Source organism: Pelophylax lessonae (assembly GCF_965119305.1).
Source record: "Pelophylax lessonae genome assembly, chromosome: 9".
Lineage (NCBI taxonomy): Eukaryota > Metazoa > Chordata > Amphibia > Anura > Ranidae > Pelophylax > Pelophylax lessonae.
This window is the reverse complement of record NC_138776.1, coordinates 116185087-116209499: the sequence shown is the minus strand read 5'-3', so window position 1 is coordinate 116209499 and position 24413 is coordinate 116185087. Positions and strand designations below refer to the sequence as shown.

The following is a 24413-nucleotide window of genomic DNA, read 5'->3' as shown; positions in this document are numbered from 1 at the left end:
GTCAGAGACTGCATACGTGATACAGGAGATGGTCAGAGACTGCAGATATGATACAGTAGATGGTCAGAGACTGCAGACAGGATACAGTAGATGGTCAGAGACTGCAGACATGATACAGGAGATGCTCAGAGACTGCAGACATGATACAGTAGATGGTCAGAGACTGCAGACGTGATACAGGAGATGCTCAGAGACTGCAGACATAGTACAGTAGATGGTCAGAGACTGCAGACATGATACAGTAGATGGTCAGAGACTGCAGACATGATACAGGAGATTAGAACGGTTGGATGATTGACAAGGAAATACCAATAGCTCACCATAACCACCACATCCCCAAAATATAGTACAGGGAAAAAGGGGGGTTGTTCACTGGACTGACTACACAGCCAGGTGAACCACCTAAATGTGGGACTTTGAAGGTGGATGGTAATAGCACAGACAGATCAAAAAAACAATTGTATAAAAATGAGTTTTATTACATTAAACATTAAAAACATACAAAAGAAAAAGAGTCAGCATGAAAATTGATCCAAATACAGCAGTACATCTATACAGACATATACTCTGACGAACTGGAGAGGTAAACATGGTCAGTGGGGTCCTACATGTTTCGCCAATTCAATGGCTTCGTCAGGGTCCACATGGCTTTTCACCTCTTATAACAGTTCTAAATATTAACAACAAAGGAAGAAATGTTAATTTTGCGTACAAAGCGCACATATCACAGATCTAGATCATGTTGGTAACAGCATATAAACATATTGTAGTGTTCAACACTTACCAACATATAGATGTCGGATACAACATACATGTAAGCTGCACTGTTGGTCATATGTGTCAAGGTGGTACTGGACCATCCCCGGGACCTGAATGGACACCAGGTTTAGGAGCGCCCGGAAGGGCCGGCCGATACTGAACCGGGCCAGGACAGAGAACGATTGGCTAATGTCTCCAATCCCTAATGAAAAAAGAATTCCCGCCTCTGCAGGGAGGGGGAAATAGATATGGGAATTGAATTAGCTGTTTGCTTGATTAAAGGGTAGTAGTTGTTAAATAACAGCCGTATATGTGCCCAAAGGGAGAACTAAATAGAGAAGGAGTAGAGATAAATGTGGCCAGTTAAGAAACCGGTCTAAAAGAGAAACCTCCATAGGAAGTGAGTTGATTAGAGTGATAAAACCGTGGGCTGTGGTAGTGAATAGCCCAAGAAAGGTGCATGCTCTAACTGCAGTGTCGGTGAGAGGATAGTACAGAACGAAGAAAAGGGAAAACGGCATAATGCCGGTGATGACAAAGAATTAAAGGACATTGAAATTCACAGAAACGGTATGCTAAGGCATACCACCAGTGAAGTGACCCATAGAATGCCGGTGTAAGTGCAGTGGCCGAAAACGGCCATAGAGAAAAAGATAGGGTGAGTGAACATGCCAAGTGAAATGTAAGAAATCAAGGTTTGGGCACATACCGTTGATGTAAAGGAAGGCAAGACAAAAGGAGATCTATACAGAGGAAATACTTACTACAAGCAGACAAGCAGAAAAGTCTGTGTGAGCATCTGGCACGCTGCAGCGTCAGGTAGTCGTGACCTGTTTCCGCTGCGCCAGCGTCAGTCCTTAAATGGTCCGGTCCCACCGGAAGTGACGCGGCCATAACCGGCCTCTATATGTCACCTCCGGTGCGGGCGCCATCTAGTGATCAAGCGGGGGTACAGCACGCGAAGGCGCGATATACATCCCACCCGATCAAAACATCCGCCTATGAATGGGGCGGACGCGGGAGCTCAGGGAGGAGGGGCGGGATGATCCCGCTACCGACCCCCCGTATACTCCCGGCTTGGCGCCCGAGCATCGGCCAAAGGCCAAAGGGCCACTCCCGCTACTAATGATCCACAAAGGCACAAAATGACCAAAATGCTAGTAAAAATCAACACAAAATTAAATTACAGCGATATAATTTTATTTAAACACCATAAACAACACCCAAAAAGAGGGGGTCGTATTAAGGTGTCAAATGCACATATAGAGATAAGAACAATTCCCAGTGCAAAAATGCCGTGGGCTAACAATAAGAATTCATTGAGTAGTAAGGTAAAAGGGGAGGGGAGGGGGGGGGAAAGGAAAAGAGAAAGGGGAACACAGGATCAGTAAAAGAATTGGATGGGAGAAGCCTTTCTAATCCCACACTATTCCAGGAAGGGTTTGTATGAAATGGCAGTGTTGAGGCCAGGGGGTTTAGTGGCCTGAAGCCTATAAATCCACTTGGCCTCATTTTTGAGTGTATTATTATCTGAGTTGCCGCCCGGTGGGTTGCATCGTGTTACTTCTAACACCGAAAATTGGATCGTATAGGGGTCAAATTTGTGTTGTATGCCAACGTGCTTACATATGGGGGTATACATTAAACCCGTATAGATGTAATAGAGATGGTCGTGTATGCGCCGGTAAAAGGGTCTCTTCGTCTTTCTGACGTAAAAGGCCCCGCATACACACGTAGCAAGATACACGACCCCCTCAGTGAGACACGTGGCATAGAACCGAGGTTTGAGTGTACCACCCCGGGGGAGAGGTAGTAGATAACCCTCTCTCACCCAGGGGCACTCATCACAATTACCGCATCGGTAAGTTCCAAACCCCCCCGTCGTGCCAATCTCCACCTCCGCTGGAACTGTATAATGGCTATGCACTAGTTTGTCCCTTAGGGACCCTGCTTTACGATAGACTATCTCAGGGGAGGGTTTCACATATTTCGAGATAATGGCATCATCTGTAAGAAAGTGCCAATTCCTGGCGAGGACCCTTTTTAGACTCTGATGGTGTTTATTATACCTAGAGATCATTTTGGTAGTATTACTTGTTCCCTGTTTTCGAGGTCCAAAAATTAAGCCATCTCTTTGTTGGCTATTGGCCCTATTGTACGCTTTCTTTAAGATATTTTTAGTATAGCCCCGTTTGAGTAATCTCAACTGCAGGGCTTTAGCTTCACGTACATAATCTGCATCCAAGGTGCAGTTTCGTCGTATCCTAAGGTACTGAGAATATGGGATACTCGAAACAAGGGGGCGTGGGTGGGTACTCGAAAAATGTAATATTGTGTTCCCTGCCGTACTTTTACGATACAGGGAAGTATGTAAACTCCCATCAGAGTCCAGGAATACCATCGTATCCAGGAATGGCACTTGAAGATGGTCGGCCTGATAAGTGAACTTAAGATTGAAATTATTGATTGAAATAAATTCAATAAATTCTGAAAGTTCTCCCACTGTGCCTGTCCATACGACGATGACATTGTCAATATATCTGCGCCACAAAGCTAGGTGACGCAGATATATCGAGGCGCCATCGGCGGCGAACAGTTCCCTTTCCCATCCCCCCAGGTACAGGTTGGCGTACGATGGGGCACATGAAGTCCCCATCGCCACCCCCTGTACCTGGAGGAATGTAGTGCCAGCGAAGGTGAAGATGTTTGATCTCAGGATGTGGTCCAGCAACTGCAAAGTAAATTCGACCAATGGCCATTTTTTGTGGGTTTGTTCCCTAAGAAAAGTTGTAATGACCTCAATGCCTCGATCATGAGGGATACTTAAATATAATGCTTCTATATCCAGTGTTACTAATAGGGAACCAGCGGGTACCGTTAGTCCCTCAACCACTCGCAGCAATTCTAGTGTATCTTTTAGATAAGATGGGAGGCGCATTACATGAGGTCGAAGTTGGTCGTCGACGAATTGACTAGCTGGTTCAGTTACTGAGCCCATCCCCGAGACGATGGTACAGGAGATGCTGAGAGACTGCAGACATGATACAACAGATGGTCAGAGACTGCAGACAGGATACAGTAGATGGTCAGAGACTGCAGACATGATACAGGAGATGCTCATAGACTGCAGACATGATACAGTAGATGGTCAGAGACTGCAGACATGATACAGTAGATGGTCAGAGACTGCAGACGTGATACAGGAGATGGTCAGAGACTGCAGACATGATACAGGAGATGTTCAGAGACTGCAGACAGGATACAGTAGATGGTCAGAGACTGCAGACATGATACAGGAGATGCTCAGAGACTGCAGACATGATACAGTAGATGGTCAGAGACTGAGGACATGATACAGTAGATGGTCAGAGACTGCAGATGTTATACAGGAGATGGTCAGAGACTGCAGACGTGATACAGGAGATGGTCAGAGACTGCAGACATGATACAGTAGATGGTCAGAGACTGCAGACAAGATACAGTAGATGGTCAGAGACTGCAGTCGTGATACAGGAGATGGTCAGAGACTGCAGACATGATACAGTAGATGGTCAGAGACTGCGGACATGATACAAGAGATGGTCAGAGACTGCAGACATGATACAGTAGATGGTCAGAGACTGAAGACATGATACAGTAGATGGTCAAAGACTGCTGACATGATACGGGAGATGCTCAGAGACTGCAGACATGATACAGTAGATGGTCAGAGACAGCAGAGATGATACAGTAGATGGTCAGAGACTGCAGACGTGATACAGGAGATGGTCAGAGACTGCAGACATGATACAGTAGATGGTTAGAGACTGCGGACATGATACAAGAGATGGTCAGAGACTGCAGACATGATACAGTAGATGGTCAGAGACTGAAGACATGATAGAATAGATGGTCAAAGACTGCAGACATGATACGGGAGATGCTCAGAAACTGCAGACATGATACAGTAGATAGTCAGAGACCACAGAGATGATACAGTAGATGGTCAGAGATTGCAGACATGATACAGGAGATGCTCACAGACTGCAGACATAATACAACAGATGGTCAGAGACTGCAGACATGATACAGTAGATGGTCAGAGACTGCAGACGTGATACAACAGATGGTCAGAGACTGCAGACATGATACAGTAGATGGTCGGAGACTGCAGACATGATACAGGAGATGCTCAGAGACTGCAGACGTGATACAGTAGATGGTCAGAGACTGCAGACGTGATACAGGAGATGGTCAGAGACTGCAGACATGATACAGTAGATGGTCAGAGACTTCAGACAGGATTCAGTAGATGGTCAGAGACTGCAGACATGATACAGTAGATGGTCAGAGACTGCAGACATGATACGGTAGATGGTCAGAGACTGCAGACCTGATACAGGAGATGCTCAGAGACATGACAGAAGATAGAAGAGCACTAGGGGGGCTGGAGAGCACAGGCGAAGCAGAGAGCACTGGAGGAGCTGAAGGGAACTTTGGGGGGGACTGGAGAGAATTAAGAGGGGGTTTGGAAAGCATTGTAGGCGGGTTGGAAGGTGCAGGGGGTGGAGAGCACTGGCGGGGACAGGGAGCACTTGGAGGGCAAGCAGGGAAAACCAGGGGGGTGGAGAGCACTGGGGGGGACAGGGAGCACTTGGGAGGCGGCAGGGAAAACCAGGGGGTGGAGAGCACTGGGCGGGACAGGGAGCATAGGGGGGAGGGAGGTGAAAAGCACTGTGGGGAGCTGAAGAGCATGGGGGGGGCTAAAGAACAGGGTGGTCTAGTGCACTGGGGGCGGGGTAAGAGCACTGGGGGGGGGGGTTAAGAGCACTGAGGGGGGGGTTAAGAGCACTGAGGTGGGGGGATTAGGAGCACTGGGGAGCCAGCAAAAGAAGTTGTATAGGAGGGGGATGGGGCAGCTGCATATAGATGAATTGATCTTTCCCTATTCTTCTTGCAGGAGGGAGAGGAGGAGAATCAGTTATTCAGCAACTGCAGGAAGAGTAGGGAAAGATGAATTCCTCTATATGCAGCTGCCCCATCCCCTTCCTATCCAGCAAACACACTTGGGCAATGGGCACTCATCTTCCTCCCACCGAAGCTCTGTCCCCTTCTTCCCGCCGAGGCGCCGCCCTCTTCTTCCCGCCGCTGCTCCGCCCCCTTATTCCTGCCACGGCTCCGCCCCCCGCTAGCAGCGTGGACTGAAGGAGCTGCCACTGCAAATGCATTCACACTGCGATACGGGATCTGTCAGAGCACGCCAGACAGGACACTGGCTGACACCCCCCAGTGCGTGGCATCCGGGGCGGGCCGCCCCCCCGCCCCCCCGTTGGTACGCCACTGACTAGCCACGCCAATTTACAGTTAGAAGCACGCCCCTAGAAACACACTTAACCCTTGGATGTCTAATAAAGTTAACCCCTTCCCTGTCAGTGTAATTTTTACAGTAACAGTGCATATGTATAGCACTGATTACTGTAGTAATGTCACTGGTACCCCCAAAAGTGTCAAAAATGTCAGTCAAGGGTCCGATCTGTCCGCCGCAATGTCGCAGTCCCACAAAAAAAAAAAAATTACTCGTTAAAAAAAAAAACAACAAAAATGACAAAAATCTTTCCCTTAGTTAGTAAACGCAATAACTTTTGCGCAAACCAATCAAAATACGCTTATTGCGATTTTTTTACCAAACATATGTGGCAGAAAACAAATTGGCCTAAAATGTTAAAAAAAATTTAATTTTTACATTTTTGTGGGAGAAATTTCATATAAAAAAATGTGAAAAATATTGTTATTTTTGAAAAATGTACGCTCTTTTATTGTTTATAGCGCAAAAAGTAAAAATCGCACAGGTGATCAAACACCACCAAAAGAAAGCTCTGTTTATGGGAAAAAAAAGGATGTCAATCTCGTTTAGGTACAGCATCGCACGACCACGCAATTGTCCGGTAAAGTAACGCAGTGCCGAATCGCAAAATAGGCCCTGGTCAGGAAGCGGGTAAAATCTTCCGGGGCTTAAGTGGTTAAGCAACTTTGCTGTACTTTACCCTTAGGAAAAGATATTCAGTGATGCTTCTACAAATATGGAAACTCAACAAATATTTTGCTCTGTACAGTATTGGCTTTCATTTTTTTTATTTTTTTTTTTGGTTAAAATGCAGGTTAATAATTGTGACAAAACTAAAGAAATTGAGCAATGATGCCTTTCCTTCATACTCATGGGACGTGTATTATGTAGAAAATATGCAGAGAATTCAGCCAAGTACCAGCTAAGTGTTGTGAATAATTTACAGCTGTCAGACCACTTTAAAGAAAAACCACACTGTACCCTGAACAGAAAAAAAACTGTACTGAAATGTATCCATATCCAACACTGCGAAGTAATATATGCAAATCAATAATTTACTAAATTCCAAAAAAGTTAGGAACATTGTTAATATGACATGACAGCAGGAAAAAGGAGTGCAAGGTTCTGTGAATTCCCAGGCAGTGTATACATAGAATACTTATATATGGATAACATTTCAACCTGACTCTACAAATAAACTGTATTATCTTTGAGTCAGATAACGCACAAAGTGAAAAATATTGTCTATTACAATGCATCACAAAGCGTGTCTTTTTGTCTTCATCTCTATTGCTCTGCTCAAATGTATGTGTTGTTTTGTTAAAGTAGTGTTTGGCACATTTTTTCTTTCTTCTGGTGCAGGGCATTATATGGCCCATTAAAGTGAATGGGGATGCATACTAACGTGCATTAAACGTTTTTATTATTTTGTGTGAACAAGTTTGCCTGCAATTCGGTGTCCAGAACATACATGTTCCACATCTCCTAAATGAATGTGGAGGTCCTTATATGTGTGCAAACAGAGCTGAACCCCATTTTTCATTCATCCACAGGCATTATCGCAACAATGAGAAGAGGAGAAGAGCATGAGTTGAAAATAGTAGCATCTTCCACCAGGATTGTGCAACACTGCAACCCACAGTGTTTCTTCAAAGAAAAGTAAAGGTATATACGAGTATATATTGTGACATTATCCTTTACATGATGTTGCCTTCTGTTATAACCCCTTAACATACACTAGATTGCCAAAAGTATTGGGAAACCTGCCCTTACAAGCACATGATTTTTATTGGTATCCCAGTCTAAAGCCCCGTACACACGCAACAATTATCGGCCGACCGATCGTCCGTCTTTTGTCCAGAGTGGTGTTTTGTTGGTTGGAATGTGCCTAGACTGCACACGAATTTTTTCGCCCAACAAAAATCTACTTCAGAAGTGATGTCATGTGTTGGTTTGCTTTCTTTGTGTTCTTTCTTCTCTGAGCATGCCCAGACTTGCTCATTCGATTTTTCCCTGTAGAAATCTGTACTGACTGAACGAAAATCAGACGTGTTTTGACAGCAGACAAAAATTTTATAGTCTGCACACCAGATTTTTTTCCGCCGAAAAGTCGGAGTCGGTTGTCGGAAGCATCACACTAACAAGCCGAAAATCGGCAGATCGGTCGTCGGACGAAAATTCCCTGACAATTTTCGACACGTGTGTACGGGGCTTTAGTCTGTAGGGTTAAATGTTGAATGGCCCACCCTTTGCATCTATAACAGCTTCAACTCTTCTGGGAAGGCTGTCCACAAGGTTTAGGAGTGTGTCTATGGGAATGTTTGGCCATTCTTCCAGAAGCGCATTTGTGAGGTCAGACACTGATGTGGAGGAGAAGGCCTTGCTCGTAGTCTGCGGTCGAATTTATCCCAAAGGTGTTTTATAGGGTTGAGGTCAGGACTCTGTGCAGGCCAGTCAAGTTCCTCCACCCCAAACTCACTCATCTATGTCTTTATGGACTTTGCTTTGTGCACTGGTCCAAATTATTTGGTGGAGGGGGGATTATGGTGTGGGTTTTTTTTTTTCATGGGTTGGTCTTGGCCCCTTAGTTCCAGTTAAGGGAACTCTTAACCACTTAAGCCCCAGCCCTATTTCGGACACTTTTTGTTTACAAGTTAAAACCAGTATTTTTTCCTAGAAAACTACTTAGAACCCCCAAACATTATATATATTTTTTTAGCAAAGACTCTGGAGAATAAAATGGTGGTCATTGCAAAATTTTTTGTCATGCGGTATTTGCGCAGCGGTCTTTAAAACGCCATTTTTTTGGAAAAAATTTGAAAAATCACATTTCACTGCATTTAAAAAATACTAAACAGTAAAGTTAGCCCATTTTTTTTTGTATATTGTGAAAGATGATGTCACACCGAGTAAATAGATACCCAACATGTTACGGTTTAAAATTGCGCCCCCCCGTGGGATGGCGACAAACTACAGTCAATAGAGATCTCAATCTGCGACGCTTTAAATTTATTTAACGGTTACCAGTTTAGAGTTAGAGTGTAGCTCTTTTTTAAAATTATTGCCCACACTCTGGCGATCGCGGCGATACCTCACATGTGTGGTTTCAACAGCGATTTCATTCGCGGCTCGACTTGCGTATACGTTTTTTTTGTGCGCGAGCTAACGGTGACGGGGCGGCTAAAATTTTTTTTTTTTCCTATTAAAAAAAAAAAAAAATCTGATCACTTTTATTGCTGTCACAAGCAATGTAAATATCCCTTGTGACACCAATATGTAGTGACAGGTACACTTTATGGAGGGATCGAGGGTCTAAAAGACCCTAGACCCCTCCACTACACTTCCCTGTATGCAAAACGCCGAAAACGGCATTTTTGCATACAGCCGTTTTTCAAATCTGCCGCCTTTTGCAGCACAGTAACCCGGAAGTGACGTCATGGACGCCGCCTCCGGGTTACGTCATCAGAGACCCGATCCGGCATTCATCGGGACTCCATCCAGCCCGCGGACGTGCCGGCTGGGTGCTCGGGGCTCCCGAGCCGCATCGGTCGTTACCGGCGGAACGCCGACCGTCGGCTTCAAACCACGGTACCGGGATGATGCGTCTAGCTAGAGGCATCATCCCGGTATAACCCCGCAAAGTCATCCGACGTACGGGTACGTTAGTATGCGGTAAGTGGTTAAGGCATCAGCATACGAAGACATTTGGACAATTTCATGCTGCCAACTTTGTGTGAACAGTTTGGGGATGGCCCTTCCTGTTCCAGCATGACTGCACATCAATGCACGAACAGGGTCCATATGAGATGATTTGGTGGTTATATATATATATATATATACACATACATACACACACACACAGTATATACACTATGTTGTCAAAAGTATTGGGACACCTTCCTTTACACGCACATGAACTTTAAGGACACCCCAGCCTTAGCCCATAGGATTCAGTATTGAGTTGGCCCACCCTTTGCAGCTATAACATCTTTAACTCTTCTGGGAAGGTTGTCCATAAGATTTAGGAGTGTGTCTATGGCAATGTTTGACCAATCTTCCAGAACAGAGGCGGCTCTAGGCTCTGTGAGGCCTAAGGCAAAACTTGGACATGAGGCCCCACTCACGCCCATAATGAAAAAAATAATTAAAGCGATAAAAATTAACTGTATAAATTGTATATATTAAGAGCCTTAACCTTTGTACTATGAATTCACAATTTCTAGAATTCTCTCTAACCAATTCTTCTTTAATCAAAGATCATTAAACTTCGGGTATGTATATATATATATATATATGTCTGCTCTTACATCGCAGTCCCCAGCATTTCCCTATAGGTCATGATTCCCTGAGACACTCCTTACTCCCCCAGGGGCCCTCTCCTTCTCCCCCAGCCACCCATGGGCCCTCTCCTTCTCCCCCAGCCACCCATGGGCCATCTGCTTCTCCCCTAGCCACCCAAGGGCCCTCTCCTTCTCCCCCAGCCACCCAGGGGCCCTCACCCTGTCCCTCAGCCACCCAGGGGCCCTCTTCTCCCCCAGTCACTCAGGGGCTCTCTCCTTCTCCCCCAGCCATCCAGGGGCCATCTCCTTCAACCACCCAGGGGCCCTCTCCTCCTTCTCCTCCAGCCACCCAGGCACCCTCTCCTTCTCCCCCAGCCATCCAGGGGCCATCTCCTTCTCCTTCAACCACCCAGGGGCCCTCTCCTCCTTCTCCTCCAGCCACCCAGGTGCCCTCTCCTTCTTCCCCAGCCACCCAGGGGCCCTCTCCTTCTTCCCCAGCTACCCAGGGGCCATCTCCTTCTCCCCCAGCCACCCAGGGTCCCTCTCCTTCTCCCCCAGCCACCCATGGGCCATCTGCTTCTCCCCTAGCCACCCAAGGGCCCTCTCCTTCTCCCCCAGCCACCCAGGGGCCCTCACCCTGTCCCTCAGCCACCCAGGGGCCCTCTTCTCCCCCAGTCACTCAGGGGCTCTCTCCTTCTCCCCCAGCCATCCAGGGGCCATCTCCTTCAACCACCCAGGGGCCCTCTCCTCCTTCTCCTCCAGCCACCCAGGCACCCTCTCCTTCTCCCCCAGCCATCCAGGGGCCATCTCCTTCTCCTTCAACCACCCAGGGGCCCTCTCCTCCTTCTCCTCCAGCCACCCAGGCGCCCTCTCCTTCTTCCCCAGCCACCCAGGGGCCCTCTCCTTCTTCCCCAGCTACCCAGGGGCCATCTCCTTCTCCCCCAGCCACCCAGGGTCCCTCTTCTCCCCCAGCCACTCAGGGGCTCTCTCCTTCTCCCCCAGCCATCCAGGGGCCATCTTCTTCTCCTGCAGCCACCCAAGGGCCCTCTCCTTCTTCCCCAGCCACCCAGGGGCCCTCTCCTTCTCCCACAGCCACCCATGGGCCCTCTCCTTCTCCACCAGCCACCCAGGGACCCTCTCCTTCTCCCAAAGCCACCCAGGGGCCCTCTCCTTCTCCACCAGCCACCCAGGGGCCCTCTCCTTCTCCCCCCAATCACCCAGGGCCATCTCCTTCTCCACCAGCCACCCAGGGGCCCACTCCTCCTCCCTCAGCCACCCAGGGGCCCTTTCCTTCTCCCTAGGCCACCCAGTGGCCCTCTCCTTCAGCCACCCAGGGGCCCTCACCTCCCTTAGCCACCCAGGTACCCTCTCCTTTTCCTTCAGCCACTCAGGGGCCCTCTCCTCTTCCCCTAGCCACACAGGAGCCCTCTCCTTTTCCCCTAGCCACCCAGGGGCCCTCTTCTTTTCCCATAGCCACCCAGGGGCCCTCTCTTTTTCCCCTAGCCACCCAGGGGCCCTCTCTGACCGGGCAGTCACTTCCTACTAATGCAGGTACACACCCACCGATTCCTCCACATCTTAGAATTACATGATCAGACAGCCAATCCCCAGGCAGAGAAGGCGGGGTAAGTGTCAGCGGACAACAGCCACCTGGCAGCTGCAGTTAAAGGACTGCAGCACACTGCTGCAACTTTTATATCCGAGGATTTAAAGCAATCTTTAACTTGGGAGATTTCCCTGACTGCGCCCTTCTAAATGTTGTCGCTCCGTCACTGGCCGTGAGGCCCCTGTATGTGCGAGGCCTTAGGCGACCGCCTAATTTGCCTAATTAGAGAGCCGCCTATGTTCCAGAAGCACATTTATGAGGTCAGGCACGGATGTTGGACGGGAAAGCTTTGTTCGCAGTCTCAGCTCTAATTTATTGGGTGGAGGAAATTGACTGGCCTGAACAGAGTCCTGACCTCAACCTGATAGAACACCTTTGGGATGAATTAGAGCAGAATTATAATGCCCTGAGGAAGTCAAGTGTCCTCGTGACGTAACGCGTAGGATTACCCGGAAGTGACGTATCGGAACGGAACAGAGAACCTGGAACAGACCGCAACAAACGCTAGATTGTGATTTTAAATGTGAGTTGGCTATTTTTTTTAATGTAATAAATATCTTGAACGACTACACTATGTTGGCCCCTATCATTTACATGAGCTGTAAAGATAAAGAGGAGCAGTAAAGAATCGCGAGTGGGAAAGATATAGGAAGCACCCATAAGAAAGAGAAAGTGGCATAGGAGAAAGTACTGGATACCACTCAGGAGTCAAGGGATCGTCCCAGAGGGAGACGAATAAAGCAGAGAGGAATAGAAACCAGAGGCACCACTGGTTAAGTGATGCAGGCGTATTACTTACCTGAGTGAGATGAGCATTTTGGGCACCTAGAGGTGTATGCACTGAAGACACACAAGACACGGGGAAGGTGGAGGAAAATAGAAAGCACTACAGATCACTTTATACTTTAATTTATTGATTGGACTTTTTTATGTTTGATTGGACTATTTTATATAATTTTTTGGGATGCCTAATTTTAGCATCTAACAGTGGAAGAAGCATATTGGTTTATAGATTCGTAAAAGCACGTTGTATACTAGGATCTTATATTGATGCACCTGCGCTTTTTATATATATTAAGCACCTTATATATTTATTTGCTATAAAGGCACCTCATCTAATAAAAAGGATTGATGACAATTTATGATATGCACAGTGGCATTGGAAATTAAGTTTACGTATATCACCTATACTTGAAGCACACAAGCACTTTATTATTTTTATATTTACAATTTGGAATAGGATGTTTATATGATTTGCTTTTTTAATCATATACAGATTTATTTATACTGGTTTTAGTACACCTTCAAGTGCATTACAACCCCCTATACAATACCTTGAACAGCTGTTTTATTTAGCACCAGCTTTAGTATACTGTATGCTGCATTGAGGTGTATCTTTACCATCTGTGTTAGCACAAGAACCATACTTTTTACTACTTGAATCGCAAAAAATGGCCTTGTCATTAAGGGGGAAAATCCATCCGGTCCAGAAGTGGTTAATGTACTCTTAGGCATAGATAACTTCATCTGTTATCGCAGGATGAAATGGGGGGACCTTAGGTGGCTCTGCAGCAGGGTCACAGGGATAGTATATGATTGCCTGCAAACTGGAATTTCTATTTATTTGCTCTCTATTGTCTGCCCTATATTTATCACATGAGCCTAAAAACAGGCTTAACCCAAGGTGCACAATATACCAGAAAATGCATTAAAAAAAATGTTTTTATGTATGTAAAATGCAGGTTAAAAAATGCATGGCAACACATCATGACACATGACAAATTTAGCTCAAACATGCATAAGTGTGAATGGGCCCTCAGGTAGTTTTGAAGTAAATATTATGCCACAACTAGGATTATGTGTCTCAACTTCAATAAAACTTTTTTGGGGGTTGAACAGCAGAGGGCGGTATATACTTGAAGCCAGATGCTCCCTATTTAGCTGTGTCTGTAATCTGTGTATGTTTAAAAATATCACTATTTGTTTCATCACTTCTTCAACAGATGCAGGACACAAAGCCACCAAATATTTTAGTCATAAGTATAAAAGCAAAAAAAAAAAAAAATTAAAAAGAAAAAAAAGGGTCAAATGGAATGAGACTAGGTATGGCTCGCTCCCATTGTATCTTGTTATTGCTTTGTATGGTTTTGTACACAACTGTTATGTGCTACAAGAATTTGAACAGCTTGACTAGTTTTCAATAAAGAAAATGATAACACTTACTGTAATAAAAATATTAATTGTAAAGCCTAGGACATTTGATTGTTATCTGATAGCGATCAATTAAGTATATATAAATATTTAAGATTTCAATATTCCACACACAAGGTAAGCCCCCGTTCACATGGGGCGACGCTACCTCGGAGGTCGCGGTGCGAGCAGCGCGCCGCTACCTCGGAGCGGCCGCCACGGACTTCATAACATTGAAGTCTATGGCGGTCGCCTCCGGGTCGCCCCAAAGAAGCTCCGGACCCTTTTACTAGGTCGGAGCGACTTGTGTCGCTCCTATTAGAACGGGTCCACAGCTTCCCTATGGGAGGCAACCTGCGGCGACCTGTGAGGTGACCAGGTCGCCTCACAGGTCGCCCCAGTGTAACCCGGGACTTAAGAGCAATTTGTTGGTCACTTATGGTGCTTTTCCACTGCATGGAAACGAACGGTTCGGCTCGCTTTTGTGCTTTTCCACTGCTGGTACCGCATGGTACGGTGTAGGAACGGTTCAGTACGGTACGGTACGGCGGCACTTTTCCACTGCATGGAACCGAACGGTACGGCTCTCAAAAACAGTACCACCTCGATTGTGGTTCCAACAGGTACCATACCCGGTACCATATCCCACAATCCTTTGCATGCAGTCACTACTAGCCACTGATTGGTCAGAGAATCCCACCCACTTAACTTTAGTACTACTTTAGTGGAAAAGCAAACCATACCGTACCGTACCGAACCGTTCCAACACCGTACCATGCGGTACCAGCAGTAGAAAAGCAAACCGGGCCAAGCAGGGCCGAGTAGAGCCGAGCCGGTACTTGCAGTGGAAAAGTGCCTTTCTGTAGTCGTTCCCCTTTGAAAAGCTTTTTTAAGTCCATGTGTTTCTCTAATGATTTCCACACGTCCTTCAGCTTTAGTGGCACCCACTATAACCATACATTATTTGTATACTGTATATCCTTAACTTTCATTAACCAGTTGTTGACCATCCTATAAGCAGCTTTACTGCTACAGGGCAGCTGCTCTGTGCAGATTCACGTATATATACATGTGATTCTGCACTTCTGGGTAGGGTGCGTTTATTAGTCAAAGCAGTAGCCGATCAGCAGGTGCTGGCCAATGGATGACTGCTGGCACCTGCTGATCCACGAGGAGTCACACTGGATGGAGCTTAACATATGTAAACAATGCAGAGCTCCATCCTGTCATCAGGGATTTGCCAGATGTTGTTTCCCTGCAAAGAAGGGAATAAAATCCAGCACATCCCTTAGTAAACGCACCTGAAAATAAATGCAAAAACACTGGTTAGGCACACTGTTAACTCTTTGATCCCCTTAGATGTTTAACCCCTTCCCAGACAGTGTCATTGGTACAGTGACAGTGCATATTTTTAGCACTGATCACCATGTTAGTGTCACTGGTTCCAACAAAGTTTCAGATTATCTGCTGCCATATCGTAGTTCCCCTAGAAGTCGCTGATCGCCACCATTACTTATATATATTTAAAGAAATTCTATTAAATATACTATAGTTTGTAGATGCTAAATCTTTTGCGCAAACCAATCGAAATACGCCTAATGGGATTTTTTTTTCCACAAAATATGTAGCAAATTACATATTGTTTCATCACTTCTTCAACTTCTACATATTGCCCTAAATTTATGAAGAAATTTGATTTTTTTATTGGTTAAAAAAATATTATTTTTTTCACACTTGTCAGTCTTTTTTTTTTTTCCTAATTGTCGGTCTTTTTTTTTTTTTTTTCACAATTGTCTGTCTTTTTTTTTTCTTTGCTTATAGTTCTATTTGTGGGGATAAAAAGGACATAAATGTCATTTGTGTACAGTGTCACATGACCGCACAATTGTCAGTTAAAATAACACAGTGCCGTATAGCAAAAAATGGCCTGGTCATGAAGGGGGGTAAGTCTTCCAGGGAGTCAAGTGGTTAACAACTACTTGATGTGACAATAACGGTCCACTCAGCTGAATCTAACAAGTAGAGGGATCATTTGTACTTCTGACTAGCTTTGTCAAGGTATATTGCTCTCATTTGGGTTGCATCCCTACTGACCTAACCCTAGTTTAGGATTCCTTTTGTTTGGTTTGTTCCAGAACTGCAATTCTGTACTATACCTGTACCCTCATCTTTCAATAAAACTATTTAAACAAGGAAAAAAAAAAAAGTCCATGTTCATGCCCTATAGTCTAAGAGCCGGTTCACACTGAGGCGATCCGACTTCGAGGGGCGACTTGCAGGGACTTCACATAATGGAAGTCTATGCAAGTCGCTCCCAGGTCGCCCCAAAGTAGTACAGGACCCTTTTTCTAAGTCGGAGCGACTTGTGTCGCACCTATTAGAACGGGTCCTGTACTACTCAATGGCAAGCGACCGACCGCGGCTTCTGAGGTTGACAAGTCGCCTGACAAGTCGCGCTAGTCTGAATGGGGTCTTAAGGTCAGTTTCAAATTATCTGAATAAATAACACTACTCACCAAACCTTGGGAATGGCGGGCACCACTCCAGGCAGATCACCTCCCCATCTTCAAATGCGGGGTGCTGCGGACCAGAGGTATGCTGCGACTCAGGCCATGACCAGGTCATGTGCGTCTTTGCGAGGTGTTTCACTCGCAGGCCAGCCCCCGTCCAGTGCGGCTATGTCGCGGCCGGCCTAGCGCGGAACTGCAGTATGCACGCGCTCGTTGGCCAGACTGGGGAGACAGTAAAGATCTAGGCTATCCAGTGCGTCACCCAGTCCAGCAGTTGATTGTAGTTCTCACTAAAACAGACTTGATTGCAGAAATAAAACAAAAAAAGGGAAAAAAAAAAAAAAAACAACCGTTAGACCTACCGGTAACAGTGTTTCTATGAACCTTCCAGTCCCACCCTTCCCCTTGTCCCTCAGTTGTGAAAAAGGAATTCTCCTAAACGATTTACAAGGGGTATACATTCATTTGGGTACTCACCACCTATTGTTTACAATCTTTCCTCACCCTTTTAACTGGGCGGGAACTAGACCTGCAGTCCTGGAAGGTTCATAGAAACACTGTTACCGGAAAGTCTAACGGTCGGTTTTCTCCCTTTACCTTCCATGACGGCAACACGAGAGGTTAATAAAGTAACCACAGGCCTACCTTAGGGTGGGACCACTGCCTGCAAGATCTTCCTGCAAAATACCAGGCTTGCAGCGCGTTTTACCTCCACTCCATTATGAGTGATGAAGAAATCTTGGATCAAGAGACTGATCAGCAGGTTTGCCCCTCTGAAGTCTCTGCCTTCTCTGCTTCGGATGCAGGACCTATGTGGAGTGAGAACTTAAAAATGAAATCAGAAAACCTGAGAAATCAGTAGGTTAGCAAGATTGACTGTCTGAATTATCTAGCAATCGTGGCCTATCATGTCTGTACCACTTCTTAGGACCACTAAAAGGACTAATCCAAGACTTGTTCTGTGAAAAAGACACTACTTTGATCAACAAAGCTGATCTGGCTTAAACACTACTCTTTTCATGAGAATGATTCAAAAGAGGCTCCCTGAAAGACAACTCTTGCAGGCCCCTTTAAATTATTGTTTATTTATTTCCCAAAGTGATGGGTAAAGGGAAGCCCACTTAAGGGAAATAGATCAAGGGAAGGTTATAACCCTCAGAAAGCTGGACAGGTATGTACCCAAAGTACCCCAACCTAGGACTTCTCTCACATCTGAATGTTGGCATGTCAGTTGCGAAAATGCTGTATATATACCAGAAACTCCCTATACACCTGCCCGCAAATGCAATAAAATTAAGTGGAAAGGTGCTTGCTAAGAGAATGTTTTTAACCATACCGTACAGATCAGGTGTCCTACCTGATGCCTGGAACCATAATCCATTCCCTATAGACCTGCCCGCAAATGCAATAAAATCAGGCGGAAGGGAGCTTGGTAAAAACTGGATTTGTTGCTTACCGTAAAATCCTTTTCTCTGAAGTTCATTGACAGATGCAGCTCTATATTCCTCTTAACCATTGGGTTGTGCTGCCCTAGGCAGGAAAAAAAACTTTACCACACCTATGGGGCAGTCACTGAAGGCATTCGCCCACTCACTCTGGTATAGGAATACGTTTTGTTGCAAGCAGTGTAAGAAGTAAAAAAAACCCAACCCGCTCAGAAATAGAGGGCGGGTGCTGCGTCTGTCAATGAACTTCAGAGAAAAGGATTTTACGGTAAGTCAAAAATCCAGTTTTCGCTATCGTTTATTGACAGACACAGCTCCATATTCTTCTTAACCATTGGGACGTCCCAAAGCAGTATTTGCATGAGGGGTGGGAAAACAATGCAGTGAAGGAACATAATTCCCCAAAAGCTAAACTTAGCCAACCAGGTAACATGGAGCTCAACCAGGAACAACTGAAGCTCATATAGAAACAACATACACCCTCAAAGAGAAAACAATTGCTATTTAAACAGCAGCTTGTAAAACCTTGCAGCCAAAAGAAGCATCTGAAGATGTGCACAGACGACCAAGTTGCCGCCTTGCAAAATTGTATTACTGACGCCTGATGGCGAAAAGGCCCAAGAGGCATTATGTGCCCTAGCAGAATGCGCCTTCGAGGGGAAAGATGGAACCTGACCCTTAAGTGAATACGCCTGTGCCACCGTCTGCCTGATCCACCTTGATATGGTCGGTTAAGATCCCACGGAGGTAACGGGGACTGTATTGGAGGAGCCACATGACGAACTCCCTGGATAAAAGTTGGAGACAAAGAATGCGTAGCTAAAGGGTGTTGAAAAAACACTGCCAAAAGCCGACACCTGACCTTTAATAGTACCCAAGGCCAACCGCTGCTCAACCCCTCTTTGGAGGAAAGCCAATATCCTAGCCACTGAAAAGGAGCATGGATGCACCCTAATCGATTCACACCATGAGATGTACACTTTCCAGGTACGATGATAAATCTTCCTGGAGGTAGAATTTCTAGCCATCAGAAAGACCCCTATCCTTCAATACCTGGCTTTCAACAGCCACGCCGTTAAAGCCAGCAACTGTAAAGCAGGATGGAAGATCGGCCCTTGAGACAACAGATCTTTCCTGTGATGAAGTCTCGAAGGAGCATCGGCGACCAACCCTACCAGATCTGCATACCAAGACCGGCGAGGCCAGTCTGGGGCCACCAGAATGACTGGAGGCCCTTCCACCTCTATTCAGCGCAGAAGCCTCAGCAGAAGTTTCAGCAGGGGAAATGCATAGATCAGCCTATACTGAACCCAAGCAGCCACTAGTGCGTCTGTGGCGTCAGCCAGAGGACCCCGAGACCTGGCTACAAACCTCTGTACCTTCCCGTTGAGCCGAGAAACTAACAGGTCTACATCGGGTTTCCCCCAATGGACACACAACAGGTGAAACACCTCCGGGTGCAAGGACCATTCCTCCTGATCCAACACCTAATGACAAGTAATCCGCCCGCCAGTTCTCCACTCCGGGTATATGCATGGCGGAGAGGGCTGGAACAAAATTTTCTGCCCATATTAAAGATCTCGGCCATCTCCCGGACCTCCAGGACACTCTTGGTGCCCCCTTGATAATTGACGTAAACCATGGCCATGGCATTGTCTGACTGAATCCTAACTGGACAGTGGACAACCCTGTAGACCAGTGGTCCTCAACTCCGGTCCTCAGGGCCCACTAACAGGCCAGATTTTAAGTATTACCTTGGGGAGATGCAGACTAGAGTACTGCAATCACTGAGCAGCAAATGATATCACCTGGGATGCATTTCAGTTATCTTGCAAATCTGGCCTGTTAGTGGGTCCTGTAGGCCAGGGTTGAGGACCACTGCTGTAGGCGATTGGTCCAGTGACTAAAGCAAAGCTTTATCGCTATAGTTCCAGAATATTGATCGGATGTCTGGACTCTTTTCAGAGTCCAGGTCCCCTAGACACAACGCTTTTCAAATACTCCCCCAGCCAGACAGGGGCCAAGGAATGGAGCCACCAAAGAAGAGTACTTCTTGCGTTTTGACTCAACCGAATCAGATTGTCCAAAGATTTTGGATCCTTGTTCCACTTGACAAGAATACCTCTTTGAAGAGGTCTTGTGTGGAACTGAGCAAATGGAACCCCCCCGAAGGTAGACACCATCAGGCCTAGAGCTCGTATGGAAGTCTGCAATAGAGGACAGAGTGCTGGATAACAGCAACCAAATCACCCTCTGTAACTTTTGCAGCTTTTCTGGGGCAAGAAACACCCTTGCAGAAGCTGAGTCCAGAGTCACTCCCAGACAAACCATTTTGGAGGCTGGGACCAGAACAGATTTTCTGAAATTGATGGTCCAACTGAACTCTTGCAGAGTCCGTACAGTGATTGACAGATCGCCCACCAGAACTGAGTGGGAGTCTGTTCTAAAGAGGAGATCGTCCAGGTACCCTAGTACCGCAATCCCCTACTGTCACAGTAATGCCAATACCGGAGCCAACACGTTGGGGAAGACCCTGGGGGCGGAGCCGAGACCAAAGGGTAATGCCACAAATTGATAATGTTGCTCTCTTACATTGAAGCCAAGAAAACGCTGGTGTCCAGCGTAAATAGGGATGTGCAGATATGGGTCCTCAATATCGATAGAGGCCAAAAAGTCCCCCAGGTGTAGGAACGCCACTACCATGAGAATGGACTCCATTCTAAACCTCTGTACCCACACAAAGCGATTCAGAGCCTTGAGGTCCAGAATTGGAGGCACTTCCCCTTCTTTCCTGGGAACAGTAAACAGGTTTGAATAAAACCCTTGAAAGCGTTCCCGAGAGGGAACCGGCGCAATCACCCTTTGCGTCAGCAGATCTTGTAGCGCCTCTTGTAGATCCCTTAACCGATCTGAAGATAGGCGTAGATTGGACGGGAAGAATCTGTCCAACAGTCGGGACCTGAATTCGATCTTCTAACTCAATCAGAGCAGCTCGTGGACCCATTTGTCCTGAATCAAGGAGGTCCCTGGTTTCCGGCCAGAAAACGAAGACGTCCCCCCACCCCAGATACGGGTAAGGGCGTCACTTCATGCAGGCTGAGATTTGTCCGCAGATCTGGAGGGGGCCTGTTCTCGGCTTACCCGACCACATCCTCTTGGAACCCCCAGATGACCTAAATGGCTTTGGTCCTTTCTCCTGCGTACCGAAGGCACGAAAGGGGCCGCCTGTGTGCTGAAAAAGAAGGGCCCCATCTATTACCCAGTGACTTGCCCTTAGTGGATAGAGGAAAATCAGTAATCTTCCCACCTGTGAGTCCTTCGATCATCTCATCTCAGTCAGGCACTGGGTTGGCTTGGTCAGGTACCCGGGCAGCCGCGAGTAGGCCGCAAAGTGGCGGACTAAATTTTCGGTCTGACCCAGACACGTGAGGTGCAGGTCCGCGGATATAGAAACATCCACTCCCCTCATGCCTATAACCACCACAGGGAGCCCAAAGGTCATCCCTGCCCCAGTCACTAACCCTCAGGGGGCCGGGAACTTGCTAAAAGAACCCCGTGTGCAATCCACCCCCCTTACTGGAGCAAGTGGCAAAGCCAGCTCCTACCTAACCTCGGGAGGGGGGGGGGGGTTGGCATGGGGGTAGGTTGGGGCCAAAAGACCACCTTGACTGTTAGAGGGGCTGTGGGAAATGGAAGGGGACCTGGGGGTCTGACCATCCCAAGGACAGGCCCATGTCCACCCTGAGACCGCAAGAGCTATGTGGGGACACTACTCACCATACAGATGACAATTGGGTGGGCACCACTCCATACAGACTACCTCTCCACTCAGGGTGGGGGTGCTGAAGGCCAAGGGTCATGCTGCGACTCAGGCCGAACCAGGTCATGTGCATCCTGGCGAGGTATTTCACTCGCGGGCCAGCCCCCTGTCCATTGGGGCTCTGTCGTGGTGAGGCCTAGCATGGGGCTATACAGAAACAAAAAATTGGGGACTATGCAGATAATCAATACAACCCTGTCACACAATATGGTGTTCGTCAAAGGACCAAAACACCTAAAAACAAAGTGAGGCTGTGAGTAAAGCTGGTCAGAAATTGATGAAGCAGACAGGTGTAGAAATCAGGTGTCTAATTTATTTTGAAAAATAGTTGCATTTAAAAAGAGCCAAATAGGAGAATTCCCATAATGGCTGAGGTACAAGTCACAGTATGTGGAGGGATGGAGACCTCTAATCCAACACAATACATGAAGAACTGACAGACATGTAGACCATCAATCAGGGTTGCATAAAAACATATTATGTTTCTAGTTCATCGAGGGATGGGCAGTAGCCCAAACCACCAGAGGTCCCAATTAACTCTTACACACCAACCGATCTAACAGCAATGTAAGGAGGAAATAATAGATTGGAGCTTGTTAAGATGCTATACATTGCAAGCATCCTCGTAAGAAGAAAATTTTCCCCAAGGGTACCTCCTTACTGTGTCTCTCCACCATATGTTGAAAAACTTAGGAGGTGGGCTTTAAAGAGCAAGAAGACTCTAAATGAACCATCTAAGAGATATGTGCCAGAATCATAGCAGCTGGCGCAAAATATTCCGATAATCTGGTGTGCTGTGCTAACCAGGAAAAAATCTGGTATTACTCATGGATTCTCCAGGTTTCTGCAGACCACCTTACATCCCTTTCGATTAACCCTTTAGGAATGTCTAACTTGTTTAGTGGCAGAAATTGCCTGTAAGAGACTTCTTGTGTCTAACAGGTGTCACCCCTTCATTAGAGTTACCCTTATTGATGCATATTAGGGTTAAAAGTAAGAGACTGGCAACTTAATGTTGCAAAAACTACAGCCTCTCCTGAGTTAAAAGGAAGCTGTGGACATTGGTCTAGCTGAAGCTTCTGGGTTATTTGTTCCCAGGCCTAAGGGAAAGGATAGTAGCACCTTTATCAAGGGAGGGAGTGCTATATCAAAGCCCAAGAAACCATCTGGCTGCTATAAGGGACACTGCTCCTAAGCTCCCAAGGCAAAGGGAAGTACTCACCACTGTTGTTTTTCCCCTTTACCACAGCCACAGGGCTTGCCTTCCAATCCTCAAAGTTACATGAGGAGGATAGAAGCCAAACTCACCCCTTCCCAAGTTGCTGTCCTGACTGGGGAGCTGAAAATTTAGACTGTGTGCTTCACCATGCAGCACCAGCACACACACACCCTCTGGTGTGCCACCCTTTCACACGGGCAGTGCGCCCGTAAGACTGAGTTTTGCTCAGTGGGAATCGATCCACCAATCCCCGCTGAGCAGGCGGATGACAGCTCCGTCTCTGCTTACTTTGCAGAGACAGAGCTGTCAGAGCCCCGCTCTCCTCTATGGGAGATCGGATGAAAACGGACCCCCTGTTCCTTTTCATCCGATCTTATCCTCCAGACAGAATGGAAAATAGGGTTTCCATCCATCCGGATTTCACACACAGGATCGGATTGCAGGGGGTGTCAGCGGAGATGTCTCCGCCGACATCCGCTGCTCCATAGAGGTGCATGGAGCATCCGATCAGGTCCGCCTGAAAAAAACTGACAGGCAGACCGGATCAGAAAGCCGGTGTGAAAGGGGCCGAAGGCATTCTGCCATTTTCTGAACTCACCTCAGAAAAGGCACTTACCTGGCCCCGATTTGCGGTTGCCAGCAGCCAACAGTGCAGTCTTTCCATCCTCCTTCTCTATGAGATGGGTCCAGACGGAGTTCACACTCTTAGCAGCCTTCTGGCTCTTGGTAGCTGAAGAACCTGTTACTTTCCTGCCGCAATGCGGGTCCAGCATCTCCTTGGTGCCTTACACCCACTCCCGGGTCTCGCTGTGCATGCCTGGCCTCGTCCCTGTTCATACAGGAAGTTCTGATTTTAGAACAAGGCTTGGAGCGCACTGAGTCCTCGCTCATTGCTGCTGATGTTATGCAAGCGTTCCTTCACAGCATGGCGTCCACTGTTTGCAGGGGAGGGCAGGAGGAGACCCGAGCTGCTGAGTGGGGCAACAAGCGGAGGGACCGACTTGCCTGTGCCACAAGAGGCGACCTGTGAGAAGCCCAAAAAGCGTGCAGGTAGAGTGGGGCCCTCACCGGCGTTCATGAACCTACCTCACAGGAGTAGCATCTGACTCTCTATGCCTTCTGGTCAGAGAAAAAAAAACAAATGTTTCGCTGTGGGAAAAACACAATCAATACTGAGGGACAAGGGGACTGTAAACTGATTGCATTTCCTGTAGAGTGGAAACTCTCATCTCTCATGTGTTGCCATACTGGAAGGTGAAGG

At 46.9% G+C, this 24413-nt stretch overlaps 1 protein-coding gene across 1 annotated transcript in view; it reads right to left on the bottom strand.

Moving 5' to 3' along the window:
- The window catches only part of ASAH2 (N-acylsphingosine amidohydrolase 2), a gene marked incomplete at its 5' end in the record, with an annotated part of 147217 nt that extends 123292 nt beyond the window's left edge, over positions 1-23925 (bottom strand). The window contains one exon of the mRNA XM_082268888.1: positions 23769-23925. Within this exon, the coding sequence (XP_082125014.1) occupies positions 23769-23925 (157 nt within the window). The remainder of the gene's footprint in view (positions 1-23768) is intronic.
- Positions 23926-24413: the final 488 nt, after the last annotated feature.